Source organism: Marmota marmota, unplaced genomic scaffold, assembly GCF_001458135.2.
Source record: "Marmota marmota marmota unplaced genomic scaffold, marMar, whole genome shotgun sequence".
Classification (NCBI taxonomy): Eukaryota; Metazoa; Chordata; class Mammalia; order Rodentia; family Sciuridae; genus Marmota; species Marmota marmota.
Window position 1 is genome coordinate 17,021,918 of NW_025999853.1, and position 12,523 is coordinate 17,034,440.

Below are 12,523 nucleotides of genomic sequence, written 5' to 3' on the forward strand. Positions count from 1 at the left end.
TTGAGATTTAATTTATATATAATTAAATGTAGACATTTTTTAAGTTTACAGTTTGAGTTTTGGCGAATGTATACACATGTGAAATCACCATTTCAGTTAAAATATAGAATATATTCCCTTACTGCAGTCAACACTTCATTAAAAGATTATACTGTTTTCAAAGTATGCTTTCACTTTTCAGAATTTTTCTTTGATGTTGCACATGACACTTTCAAAGTATCTGAAAATAGGCTTTAGTGTGATCATTATTTCTGGAGGTATACTTTTGAGCATTTTCAGAGTTTTTCCTTAGGATAAATTCCAAATAGAACTGTTAAAGATTGGAGTCTCACCAGCTATGTATCTAAGGACCAATTTCACCTAAAATACTAGCTTTGTTCTTTATATTTGTTAATTCTCATTATTATATCAATTGTCTTAATAATGAGATGTCAAATAGGACAAAAATCTTCAATTTTCCTAGGTAATTTTATTTTCTTTGATTGATGAAGTAGTTCATGCACATATTATAACGTTCAACAAAAAGGGTACTCATTGAAAAATATCTTCCAATTCTGTCTTAGATGTTCAATTCCCTATCTTAAGAAAACCACTGTTGCCTCTTGCATGCTTGTAATCCCAGTGGCTCAGGAGACTGAGGCAGGGGGTCAAAGCCAGCCTCAGCAACCTAGTGAGGCCCTAAGCAACTCAGGGAGACCATGTCTCTGAATAAAATATAAAAAAGGGCTGGGGATGTGACTCAGTGATTAAGTACAGCTGGGTTCAATTCTAGGAAGGAAGGAAGGAAGGAGGGAGGGAGGGAAGGAAGGCAGACCATTGTTTATGTATAAGAACCAAACAAATATAAATAAATAGGTGAAAGAAAGGCTAGTAGGGGAAGGAAAACAAGGAAACATCAGGGGAAGGGGGGGATAGGAGGAGGGAAAAGGGATCATGAAGTGAAATCCAATTCCGTAGTTTTTTCCAGATGAATGCCATTACTATGTATAACTATTAAAACAAGGGCTAATGAGAGAAAAAAGACACTGTTTAGTTACACTACCTAAATCAGTTATTTTAAAGGTAATTTTTTTGTGTGTATGTGGTTTGTTATTAACATAGTCTTATATTGCTGGCTCACATTGCTAGCAACAATGGAGAACAACATTCATATTTTTAAAATATATTGTTGCATTGTTTCAGAGACTCAAGCTATCCTCATGAAGTGGATGAATTTGACCCAGTATTGTACAGGAGTGTTCTGTTATAATACATCTGCTACAGTATGTAAATCTATGCTTACTTCAGTTATAATAAAATCTAAGTTTCCTAGATTGTTCCCTCCTCTGGCATATTAGCACAGATAATATCTTTTGAAATCACAGAAGAATACAAAATCTACCAAGTTATTTACTCAGTCTTGAGCTTTTAAGATTATTCAGCTTTCAGACCAAATTGATAATCTCTGAAATACTAAAGTCTGTAACCTTGTGAATTTGATTTCTTGATCAATTTAATTTCAGAATCTTCTAAAAACCCGAGGTAGTGGATAGTATCTCAACCAGTCTAGTCTTGAGGGCAGTGCTCATTAATAAAACAATAAAAGGAAAATGATGGTTAGATTATCAAAGCTGCAGGAAAGGGCAAAAGAAACTTAAGACTGATAATCTCTGGTACTTAGCATTTGGTCCCTTTGAAAGTGTACAACCATAGAGACAATATAAAGGAGCAAGAGTGTGCAATAGTTTGTGAAAGTTTGAAAATTCCCTTTTTCTGCACTGGCTTCTTAAAGCTTACCATTTTGGGAAGTTCTTGAAATTTGCACTTTACCAACTCAGTAATACTGTTTTCTTTTCTCTGTGGTCTCCAGTAATTGTGTAGTTGATCTTTTCATTCAGCTGGTATGGAATGTGAGACACTTGTGAGCCTCAGCATTGGACCCAGGCTAGTTGTGGAGATAAGAATAAAGTGGCAAAAAGTGTGTTTAAAGGAAGGGCCTTGTCTTTTTTTTTTTAAACTAGGGATTTAACCCAGGGGCTTTTTACCACACATATCCTCAGGCCTTTTATCTTTCTGATTTTTGAAACGTGGTCTCTTGCTAAATTGCTTAGGGCCTTACTAAGTTGCTGGGACTTGCCTGGAACTTGTGATCCTTCTTCAGTCTCAGGGGTTGCAGGTGTGTGCCATCACGCCCTACAAAAGATGCATACTTACTTTCCCAGCAGCATTTGGTGGCATTTGGTTAATTGCTTACCTCTTTTTTACCCCTTTCTTCCTGGTACTGGATATTTTACCAGGGCCTTTCACCTGGTAGGCAAGTGTTCTTTCACTGAGAGCACTTATATGTGGTGCTGAGAATCGAACCCAGGGCCCCACATGTACCAGGCAAGTGCTCTACCACTGAGCCACAACCCCAGTCCCATCCCTAGCTCTTTTTAAAAAACCTTTGAATCAAGGTCTGACTAAGTTGCTAGGCTGACTTTGAATTTGAGATCATCCTGCCTCAGACTCCCAAGTAGCTGGTATTTCAGGTGGTTGTGGAGCTTGGTTTCTCAAACCCCCCAAAACAACAACAAAAGCAATGTCAGAAACACTGTTTTTTGTGGCCAAAATGGCTGGACATTCCTCCTAGTTCTCCAGAGCAAAATACTGATTTTAGGGAATGTGGAGAAGTATAAGTTATACAAATCCAGCTCTAGGGTGGTTGGAAGGATTAGAGTGCAAAGAACAGAGCTTAATAGTACTGAGCCCTGTGTGGTGTTGGCTATTAGTGTTATCTGATTTTGCAAAGATACTGATTCACCATAAGAGAGTAAATGTTTGAGAGGAAAAATTATGGGTGTCACTTATGTATTAGTTTCACAAAATAAATAATGTTACACATACCCTATGAGGGAGAAAATTTTGAAAGCACAGTGAATGCCTATTTATCAACATTGGGTAGGGAAAATGGAATGTTTTGGGTAAATACACTTTGATTTTATTAGAATTATGTATAATCAGCTTTTCATGAGTTAAACTATTAAAGTTGAGTTTTGCAGCTGCTAAACTGGAATTCTATTCTTTAAAGTATCAGGCATGGTATGGTGGTACAAGCCTGTAATCCCAGAGACTTAAGAGGCTGAGACTGGAGGATTAATTTTTTTTGCTACTGGGGATTGAACCCAGGGGTGCTTAACCACTAAACCACATCTCCAGCCTTTTTTTTTTTTTTTTTTTTTTTTTTTTGAGAGAGAGAGGTTGTCACCATAGGGCCTTGCTAAGTTGTTGAGGCTAGCTTTGAATTTAGAATCCTTCTACTTCAGCCTCCCAAACCCTGGGATTATAGGCATGCTCCACCACACCCAGCAAGGATCACAGTTTTAAGGCTAGCACCTGCAATTTATCCACACTCTGTCTCAAATAACAAATTAAGAGGGTCTGGGGAGGTAGCACCCCTGGATTCAATCCCCAGTATTTACAAGTATCCGGGCTCTTAACTGTATAACTCCAGGGTGGTGCTGTTCATGCATACTTCAGTGTGAATGGTTGTCTCCTGAAGCTGTACAGTAAAGGAATTTTATTTGGAGGGAGACAATCCTGTTATCCCTGAATCCTAGTTTATCTCACAGTTAGCATGCAGAATGGGAAAGATTCTTGATTTTTCTTTCCTGGAACTAAATTGTGCCAGTGGTGGCACAGTTGGATTGAGAATGCAAGTCTGGACCAACTGTAACTTGTCTTTGTTTGACTGAAAATTCAGCTTCTCTATTTCATCTGTTTTTGTCAGATGAAATACACAGGCTCTTTTCTATTTTTAGGATCCTTAGGCATTACATTTTATTGTGATTGCTGCATTTGAGAGTGGAATTAACCTGAAGGAAAATTGCCGCAGTCTGGCTGGGCACAATCAGGAGCCACTTGTCAAAAGAAACTAACTTTATTTTTAGAACCACACACGCCAAACAAAACAGCCTCTCAGGAAAAATCCTCAGAGCCTCAACTGCCACCACCGGCTTTCCACAAGCCTCTCTCTCCCACACAAGCCTCTCTCCACCTCCCACAATCCTCCTGCTCTTGAGGCCGATTGGCTGGGTCACGTGGGCGGAGCCAAAAAAGTCCCCCAATGAGCAGCTCCGTGGTCTGAAAGGGCAGGGAAACAGCCCAATGAGCATCACCGCAGAGGAGCCAATCAGCTAGATGTTGCTGGGGCCGCTGTGAGCCAATCATCAGCCGGCAGCTGGAAGTTTGCTGGCAGCTGGAAGTTTGCTGGGGCCCCTTTGGCTGTGGCTCTCAACATCTCCCCCTCTCTGTTTAAACAACAAGCATGTGGCTTAGGGACCGTGTCTGTTAGGCAGTCCAATTCAACATATGGTCCTTACCCGTCATCGGATGAACTGACCTCTAGGCGTCAGCCTCCTGTCTTAGGTTGGTACCACTGCAATTGGATCATACCCGTCACTGACTACCGGTCCAGCATACAGCTATACTTGTGGATAGGCCTTTGCACCAGTGGGGGGGTGAGGTTCTTTGCCTCACCTCTGTTGGCCCCCAAATTTTAGACCATCACTAGTAGAGGAGGATGCAAAATGCCATGACATTAAGCCAATTGAGGGCTCCTTTGAAAAATTGTACCACCGGTGACATCATCAGCAAAAATACCCCAACACTACCACAAGTCGCTGCACCAACAGATAGTTCACAATGCATACAGGTGAGCTCACAATGTGTCCAGGCAAGTTCTGCAAGCAGTTCAGTGATGGCTATTGTAGAAGCTGTAGATTGGTTTTATCTTTGACTTCACCAGCACTGGGATGAAGATAGGAATTCTGGCAATAATGGCTAAAGAAAAAATTATGTAACATTACAGAAGGCACTAAAAGAAAACAATTTTCTTAACAATTTACATTGTCTTTAAGAGAATTATTAAATATAATGAAAAGGAAAGGTGAAAGTAAACAAACAGATCTGTTAACCTTCTTTTGTGTTCACATATTAAAACAATCTTTAACAGCTGTTTACCCAATTAAATTAAACCATTTAAATCACGTGAATTAAAAAAAAATATTTGGATCCATTTTATCATGAGCGCTCATCATATATGATATATGGACATACATACATTCAAACATATAACACAAAACACAAGTGTGCACACATAATATAATACATACAACACATAACATTATAGTAAAGGCCTTATAACTTTTTACAGGTGAAATCTCCATTGCAATGTTTAAAAACTCTATAGTCAAAAAATAGAACTGATCAGCAAAACATTAACCTAGGTCTGTATGAGCTCAAAAAACAAAATAGAACTTCATGATATGGCAAAGGGCAATAATAAAATAGATATTGAAAAAAACATCCTGGTTCTGTTGCAGATGTAAGAATAGCCAAACTGGAGTTTTGGATATCAGTTGTTATGGATTTGAGCCAAATCATCTTCTTTTTGGTCTGTAGAAATCGCTTTAGTTAATCTTTCTGGAATCCAAATCGGCTGCTGTTCTCCCTGTGGAAACACATAAACAGACCCCCGACTCCAGACAATCACTGGGTCAGGACCTTGGTTAATCTCTCTGGAATCCAAATCGGCTGCTGTTCTCCCTGTGGAAACACACAAACAGACCCCCGACTCCAGACAATTACTGGGTCAGGACCTTTCCATTGTCCTGTTAGAATATCCTTCCAAAGTACCTTGGGCTTATGTACATTTTTTGGACACATATGCCTTTCCGCAGCACTAAGTCCTGATGAATCCAAATTTAAAAAGTTTAGAGTAAAAAGGGTTATTTTAAGTTTATCTTTGGGGAATATATACCCCTTCCCAATTCCTTCTTTTTGCTTTAATAAGTACATTTTAATAGTTTGATGAGCTCTTTCAACTATGCCTTGTCCCTGTGGATTGTATGGGATTCCTGTTATATGAGTAATGCCAAATGTTGAGCAAAATTGTTTAAAAGAGGTAGAAGTATAACCAGGGGCATTATCTGTTTTTAACTGTTTTGGAACACCCACAGTGGCAAAATTTTGTAAGCAATGAGCTATAACATCTTTAGTTTTTTCTCCGGCATGAAGGGAGCCCATCAAAAATCCAGAAGAAGTATCAACTGTAACATGCAAATATTTTAATTTTCCAAATTCTGGCAAGTGTGTGACGTCCATCTGCCAAATATGGTTAGGTATCAATCCTCTAGGATTGACTCCAAGATTAACTTGTGGTAAAAAGGTCACACAATTTTGACATTGTTTTATTATTTGTCTAGCTTGTTCCTTAGTTATTTTAAAACGCTTTTGTAAAGTATTAGCATTGACATGGAACTTTTTATGAAAATTTATAGCTTCTTCTAGTGTAGAGAAAATATGTATGTCATGTGTAGTTTTATCTGCTAAATCATTGCCCAAACTAAGGGCTCCAGGCAATCCTGTATGTGCCCTGATATGTCCTATAAAGAATGGATCTTTTCTGTCCCAGATTAGACTTTGTATAGTGGAAAGCAAAGAGAAAACAGTAGAAGAAGGGGAAATCCTACCAGCATCTTCAAGAGATACTATAGCATTAACTACATACTGACTATCAGAAAATAAATTAAATACAGAATCTTTAAACATCACAAAAGCTTGTAAAACTGCATTAAGCTCTACCTTTTGAGCTGATTGTTTGGGTACTAAAAATGTAAAAGTTTGATCAGGGGTAACTACTGCTGCTGTACCATTATTTGACCCATCAGTGAATATATTTGGAGCATTCATGATAGGTGTTTTTCTTGTCATTTTTGGAAAAATTACAGGATGCAATGACCAAAAAGACAATAAAGGATTAGATGGTAAGTGGTTATCAAATGAAACATTAGATTTGCACATGATTATTGCCCAAGTATTTAACTCATTAGCTAACTCATCAATTTGATTCATAGTATATGGAGTAATAATTTTATTGGGAGAAATTCCAAACACTCCCTTTGCTGCTTTTATTCCTTTGAGTATTAATTGTCCTACAGCCTCAGGATACCTAGTAAGAATAGTGTTAGGAGAATAAGATAAATGTATCCATAATAATGGACCTTCTTGCCAAAATACTCCTGTAGGAATATTTTTTGTTGGTAGTACAATAAATAATAAAGGCAAACTTATATCAATTCTATCCAAATGCATATTTTCCATATATGTTTCAATGATTTTTAATGCCTTTCTTGCTTCAGGCGTTAACATTCGGGGTGAATTTGGATCTGATGGACCTTTTAGGATATCAAATAAAGGTCCCAACTCTCCTGTTGGTATACCTAAATAAGGCCTTATCCAATTTATGTCTCCTAATAACTTTTGAAAGTCATTAAGTGATTTGAGTTGATCTACTCGTATTTGAATTTTTGGTGGACGGACCATGGTTGAGGATAATAGAACTCCTAAATAATTAATTGGAAAATTTAATTGTACTTTATCTATTGCTATCTCTAGATTATAATTTTTTAATAAGTTTGTAAGTGTGGCATAACATTCTAGCAATGTGTTTTTATCTTTGTGTGCTAATAATACATCATCCATATAGTGAAATATTTGTAGTTCAGGATTTTGATTTCTAAGTGGCTGGATTACTTTGTTAACATAAATTTGACACATAGTTGGGCTGTTAGCCATCCCTTGAGGGAGTACTTTCCATTCATATCTCTGATCAGGACCTTCATGATTCAGTGCAGGGATAGTAAATGCAAAACGTGGACTATCCTCAGGATGAATTGGAATTGAAAAAAAACAATCTTTAATATCTATAACTAAAACATACCAGGTTTTTGGCAAAGCAGACAATTGAGGAATCCCTGATTGAGCAGGTCCCATAATAACCATCTCATTATTAATGGCTCTTAAATCTTGCAATAATCTCCATTTACCAGATTTCTTTTTGATGACAAAAATGGGAGTATTATGGGGAGATACAGAAGGTTGTATATGTCCTTCTGCTAATTGTTGTTTGACCAGGTCATGGGCTGCTTGTATCTTTTCTTTAGTCAGGGGCCACTGAGGAACCCATACTGGTCTTTCTGATTTCCAAGTAATTTTTATTGTCTCAGTGGCCCTTTCTGAAAATCCAACCCATGTCTGTCTGTTCCTTGATCTATTTGTATTGGTGCTGCTATACCTTGTTCTTGTTTTTCTAATCTTTTTCCTTTCCTAAAACCTTGTCTAGTCATAATAGTGGGTGCATTTTGGTTGATGTTATTTGTTAATGTCAAACCTAATTGATCTAGGACATCTCGTCCCCATAAATTTACGGGAAGATGATCCAATACATATGGCTGTATAGTTCCTTCACATCCTTCAGGATCCTTCCAATCTAATACCATTGCACTTCTATGGGGATTAGTCGCCACTCCTAGGCCTCGAAGCGTTTGAGTGGCTTGTTGTAATGGCCAATGTTTTGGCCATTCTTGACGAGAGATGATGCTAAGGTCTGCACCTGTATCCAGTAGCCCATTAAATTCATGTCCTTGAATATTTAGTTTTAGCATGGGGCGAGAATCTAAATTTAAAGAAAGCATAGCCCAATCTACACCTGTGGAGCCTAATCCCTTGGAACCTCTTTCTACAGTACGACTGGAAAATTTATCATGTAGGCTGGGTATTATTAGTAACTGTGCTATTCTATCTCCTGGTGAAATTACTGATATACCCTTTGGAGAACTGGCTATAATTTTTATTTCACCTTCATAATCGGGATCAATTACCCCAGGACTTATCATAAGTCCTTTTAGAGTAGAAGAGCTGCGTCCCAATAATAAGCCTACTGTTCCTTTGGGAAGAGGTCCTTTCACCCCTGTGGGAATGATTTGAACTCCCATCTCTGGAGTTAGTACTGCTCTGGCGGAGGCGCAGATGTCCAACCCTGCGCTCCCTCTGGTTTGTCTGATGAGGGATCTGATGGACAATGTGTCCTGGGCACTACCCTGATGGGGTTGCTGGGTTCCTCCAGTGCTCCGTATATTTGTGGTTTTGGGCCCCGGAGCATTGGGCCCCCCTGTCCATTTTTTGGCAATGGAGCCCGATGCCTTTCTCCACGATATCGTGGATAAACACCTGGTCCTTGTTCGTTTTTTGATAATGGAGTACCCTCTATGGTGGTTTGAGAACGGCATTCATTAGCCCAATGTCTCCCTCTACGGCATCGTGGGCAAATACCTGGTATTCTACTCCTTTGATACCTAGTTTTGTTAAACCCTCCTCCAATGGGGCAATTCCTTTTAAAATGTCCTGTTTGTTCACAATTGTAGCATGTTCTTGGCCTGGCATCTAAAGCCTGTTTTACTGCAGCTGCCACAATTTGCCCTTGTTCATTAATGTCTCTGGCATCTAAAGCCTGTTTTACTGCAGCTGCCACGACTTGCTCTTGTTCATTAATGTCTCTACATAATTTAATATATGTGTTTAAATCTTCATGTTTCCATGGTCTAATGATATCTCTGCACCAACGATTCGCTTGCTCATAAGCCAGGTGTTTTAGTAATGGCATTGCTTGTTCTGTATTCCCAAAAACTCTGGTAGCTGTTTGAATAAGCCTATCTACAAATTCAGCATAAGGTTCATTAGCTCCTTGTATTACCTTAGATAATTGACCTTGTAAACCTCCATGTCCTTGTAAAGTCTTCCATGCCTTAATTGCATCTACAGCAATTTGTGCATATACACCAGGATCATATGCAATTTGTTGCTGCTGATCCTCATAAGGTCCCTTTCCTAACAACATATCTAGATTTCTCTGAGGATAACCAGCTGCTGCATTTCGCCTAGCCGTCTCCTTGCAAAATTCCTCATTGGCAACCTTCCATAACAGGTATTGTCCTCCATTTAGCACAGCTTTACACATATTAGCCCAATCTGCTGGCGTCATGTTCAAGTTGTTAATGGATTCGACCATGCTTACAGTGAAGGGTGCTTGAGGACCATAGGTTGTTACAGCCTCTTTTAGCTGCTTCACTGTTTTGAAATTTAAAACTTGGTAAAATCGCTGCCCTCCTGCCTCAAATACAGGGCATGTTAATATTTGAGATCTTGTCTCAGGATCCCAACTATCAACTGCGGGGGTTGGGGACCTCCCAGCATATGGAGGTGGCCTTGTTAGTTGGACACTTACGTCCTCTGGTGATAGAAAGGTGTTAGTAGCAGTCTCCTGTAGAGGTGGTGCTGTTGGTTGGACACTTACACCCTCTGGTGATAGAAAGGTGTTAGTAGCAGTCTCCTGTTGTAACTTTCCCCCTGATGGCTTTTTCTGTTTTACACTTTCTTTCTCTGTCTGACTAGCTTGAGAGGCCTTCTCTTTTACTTGAATCTTTTCCTCTGTCTGACTAACTTGAGAGACCTTCTCTTTTACTTGAATCATTATGTCTTCTTCTTCCTCTACCATTGTCTGAACTGAAGGCTTTGGACTAAGCAAACAAGATATGAACGTCCACAATGGCAATGTGCCAACTGGCAGAGTCCCTGGGCTTTTCTTTTCTATTCTTTTTAAATCTTCACCATGATGGTTCCATTGTGATATATTTAACAACTCCTCCTTAAAAAGCCATGGGCTACATTTTTGTATTGTATCAACGTATGCCCTGATTGTTCTTGATTTTACTGAGATGCCTCCTTCCTCTAACAATTTACTTAACACTCTTTCAGTTTGTTTTTTACTAATTTCTGATCCCGTATTTCTACTATAATACAACCCAACAAGATAACGCCTAACAAAACTGAAACAGAGTGAAACAAAATTGGAACAACACAAAATCATTATAATAGCCTCCTGAAATGTCCATCCGTCCTTTCTCCCTATCTGTTCCTCAGATGTGAGCGGTTTTTCTTCCATCTTACACATCTCCAGGGACAGGCAACTTAAAACAAAAGTGAAACAAAATAACAAAAGAAGAATCTTAAAATGGCTACCCATCCTCTTGCCCTGCCCTCAGGGGCGAGCAGTTCACTTACCCTCAGTCGCTCCCCGTGCGAGCCACCAAATGCCGCAGTCTGGCTGGGCACAATCAGGAGCCACTTGTCAAAAGAAACTAACTTTATTTTTAGAACCACACACGCCAAACAAAACAGCCTCTCAGGAAAAACCCTCAGAGCCTCAACTGCCACCACCGGCTTTCCACAAGCCTCTCTCTCCCACACAAGCTTCTCTCCACCTCCCACAATCCTCCTGCTCTTGAGGCCGATTGGCTGGGTCACGTGGGCGGAGCCAAAAAAGTCCCCCAATGAGCAGCTCCGTGGTCTGAAAGGGCAGGGAAACAGCCCAATGAGCATCACCGCAGAGGAGCCAATCAGCTAGATGTTGCTGGGGCCGCTGTGAGCCAATCATCAGCCGGCAGCTGGAAGTTTGCTGGCAGCTGGAAGTTTGCTGGGGCCCCTTTGGCTGTGGCTCTCAACAGAAAATGAGTAAGTAATATATGATATAGCTGTCTATACAAGTTAGAGCCACTAGCTGGTAGGCCAGGAAAAGTACCTTTTTATGTCATACAGTTTCCAAAGAATATTAATTTATCTATAAAATAAGCAGCTGTGAGGAAAGCAGGCAGCAGTAACACAATGAGTAAAAAATGTGCACATTAAAGTTGTAAGGGCTTTTGTCTTTATCAGAACAACAAGAACAAGAAAACAACACTGGATTTTGGTTGCTAGGAGTGTGGTTAATTTCATTTCGTATTTTCTTTTAATCAAGTAAAAAAATATTAAAAAAAAAAACTTGGGAAAGTGCCATTGGTAACACATTACTTCTTTATCTAAATATTGAGTATTAGCATAGATGTTAGAGATTAGAGACACAGTCCAAAATATCCCTCTCCTCAGCAGGGAAGACTACTGAACAGTAATTGTAAGCCTCAAAGATGTTATGAAAGGGGACATCTCATTAGCAGTTAACAATTAAATCATTCTAATAATAATAAAATGTGTGGTCAGTTCAATGCTAGAGAATCTTTGAAATGTCTGGAGACTTAACTTTTTGAAGGTCAGAGAGGTAACTGACTTGTGGCGGGTTATATAGGAGATTGGTCCAATTAAAATTGAAATTAAATTTCAGTGTCCTGGCTCTTGAGCTTTTTTCTCTACAAGGTATAGAATACCACTTATTTGCCTAGTTATATTTAATAGCTCTCTTTACAAAATTAGTACCATCTTTAAAGACTTTTAAACCATGAAGAAGTTCTTTGATAAAGAGATTAGGTGGCCAGGCGGGGTGGCGTATATCTGTAATCCCAGCGGTTTGGGAGGCTGAGATAGGAGGATTGTGAGTTCAAAGCCAGCCTCAGCAAAAGCAAGGTGTTAAGCAACTCAGTGAGACCCTGTCTCTAAAGACAATACAAAATAGGGCTGGGGATGTGGCTGAGGGTAGTTGAGTACCTGTGAGTTCAATCCCCAGTACCTAAGGGAAAGAAAAAGATTACACATTTTCATCTTCAGTGTTCTTCTCCTTTGGCCCCATTTAGTCCTAAAGAGACATTTACTTCAAATTCTGCATTTTACCCCTGGTCTGATAACACTCTTTTTTTCCCTGTCTAGTTTAGACTTTTTTTTTTTGGGGGGGGGGGAA

General features: G+C 39.2%; 1 protein-coding gene across 1 annotated transcript in view; it reads left to right on the top strand.

Annotated features, from left to right (window-relative positions):
* The first annotated feature begins 1,184 nt into the window (after positions 1 to 1,184).
* Positions 1,185 to 12,523, top strand: part of Ube2n (ubiquitin conjugating enzyme E2 N) — a 22,072-nt gene continuing 10,733 nt past the window's right edge. The window contains exon 1 of the mRNA XM_048803964.1: positions 1,185 to 1,262. Coding sequence (XP_048659921.1) covers positions 1,200 to 1,262 — 63 coding nt within the window. The 5' untranslated portion in view covers positions 1,185 to 1,199. The remainder of the gene's footprint in view (positions 1,263 to 12,523) is intronic.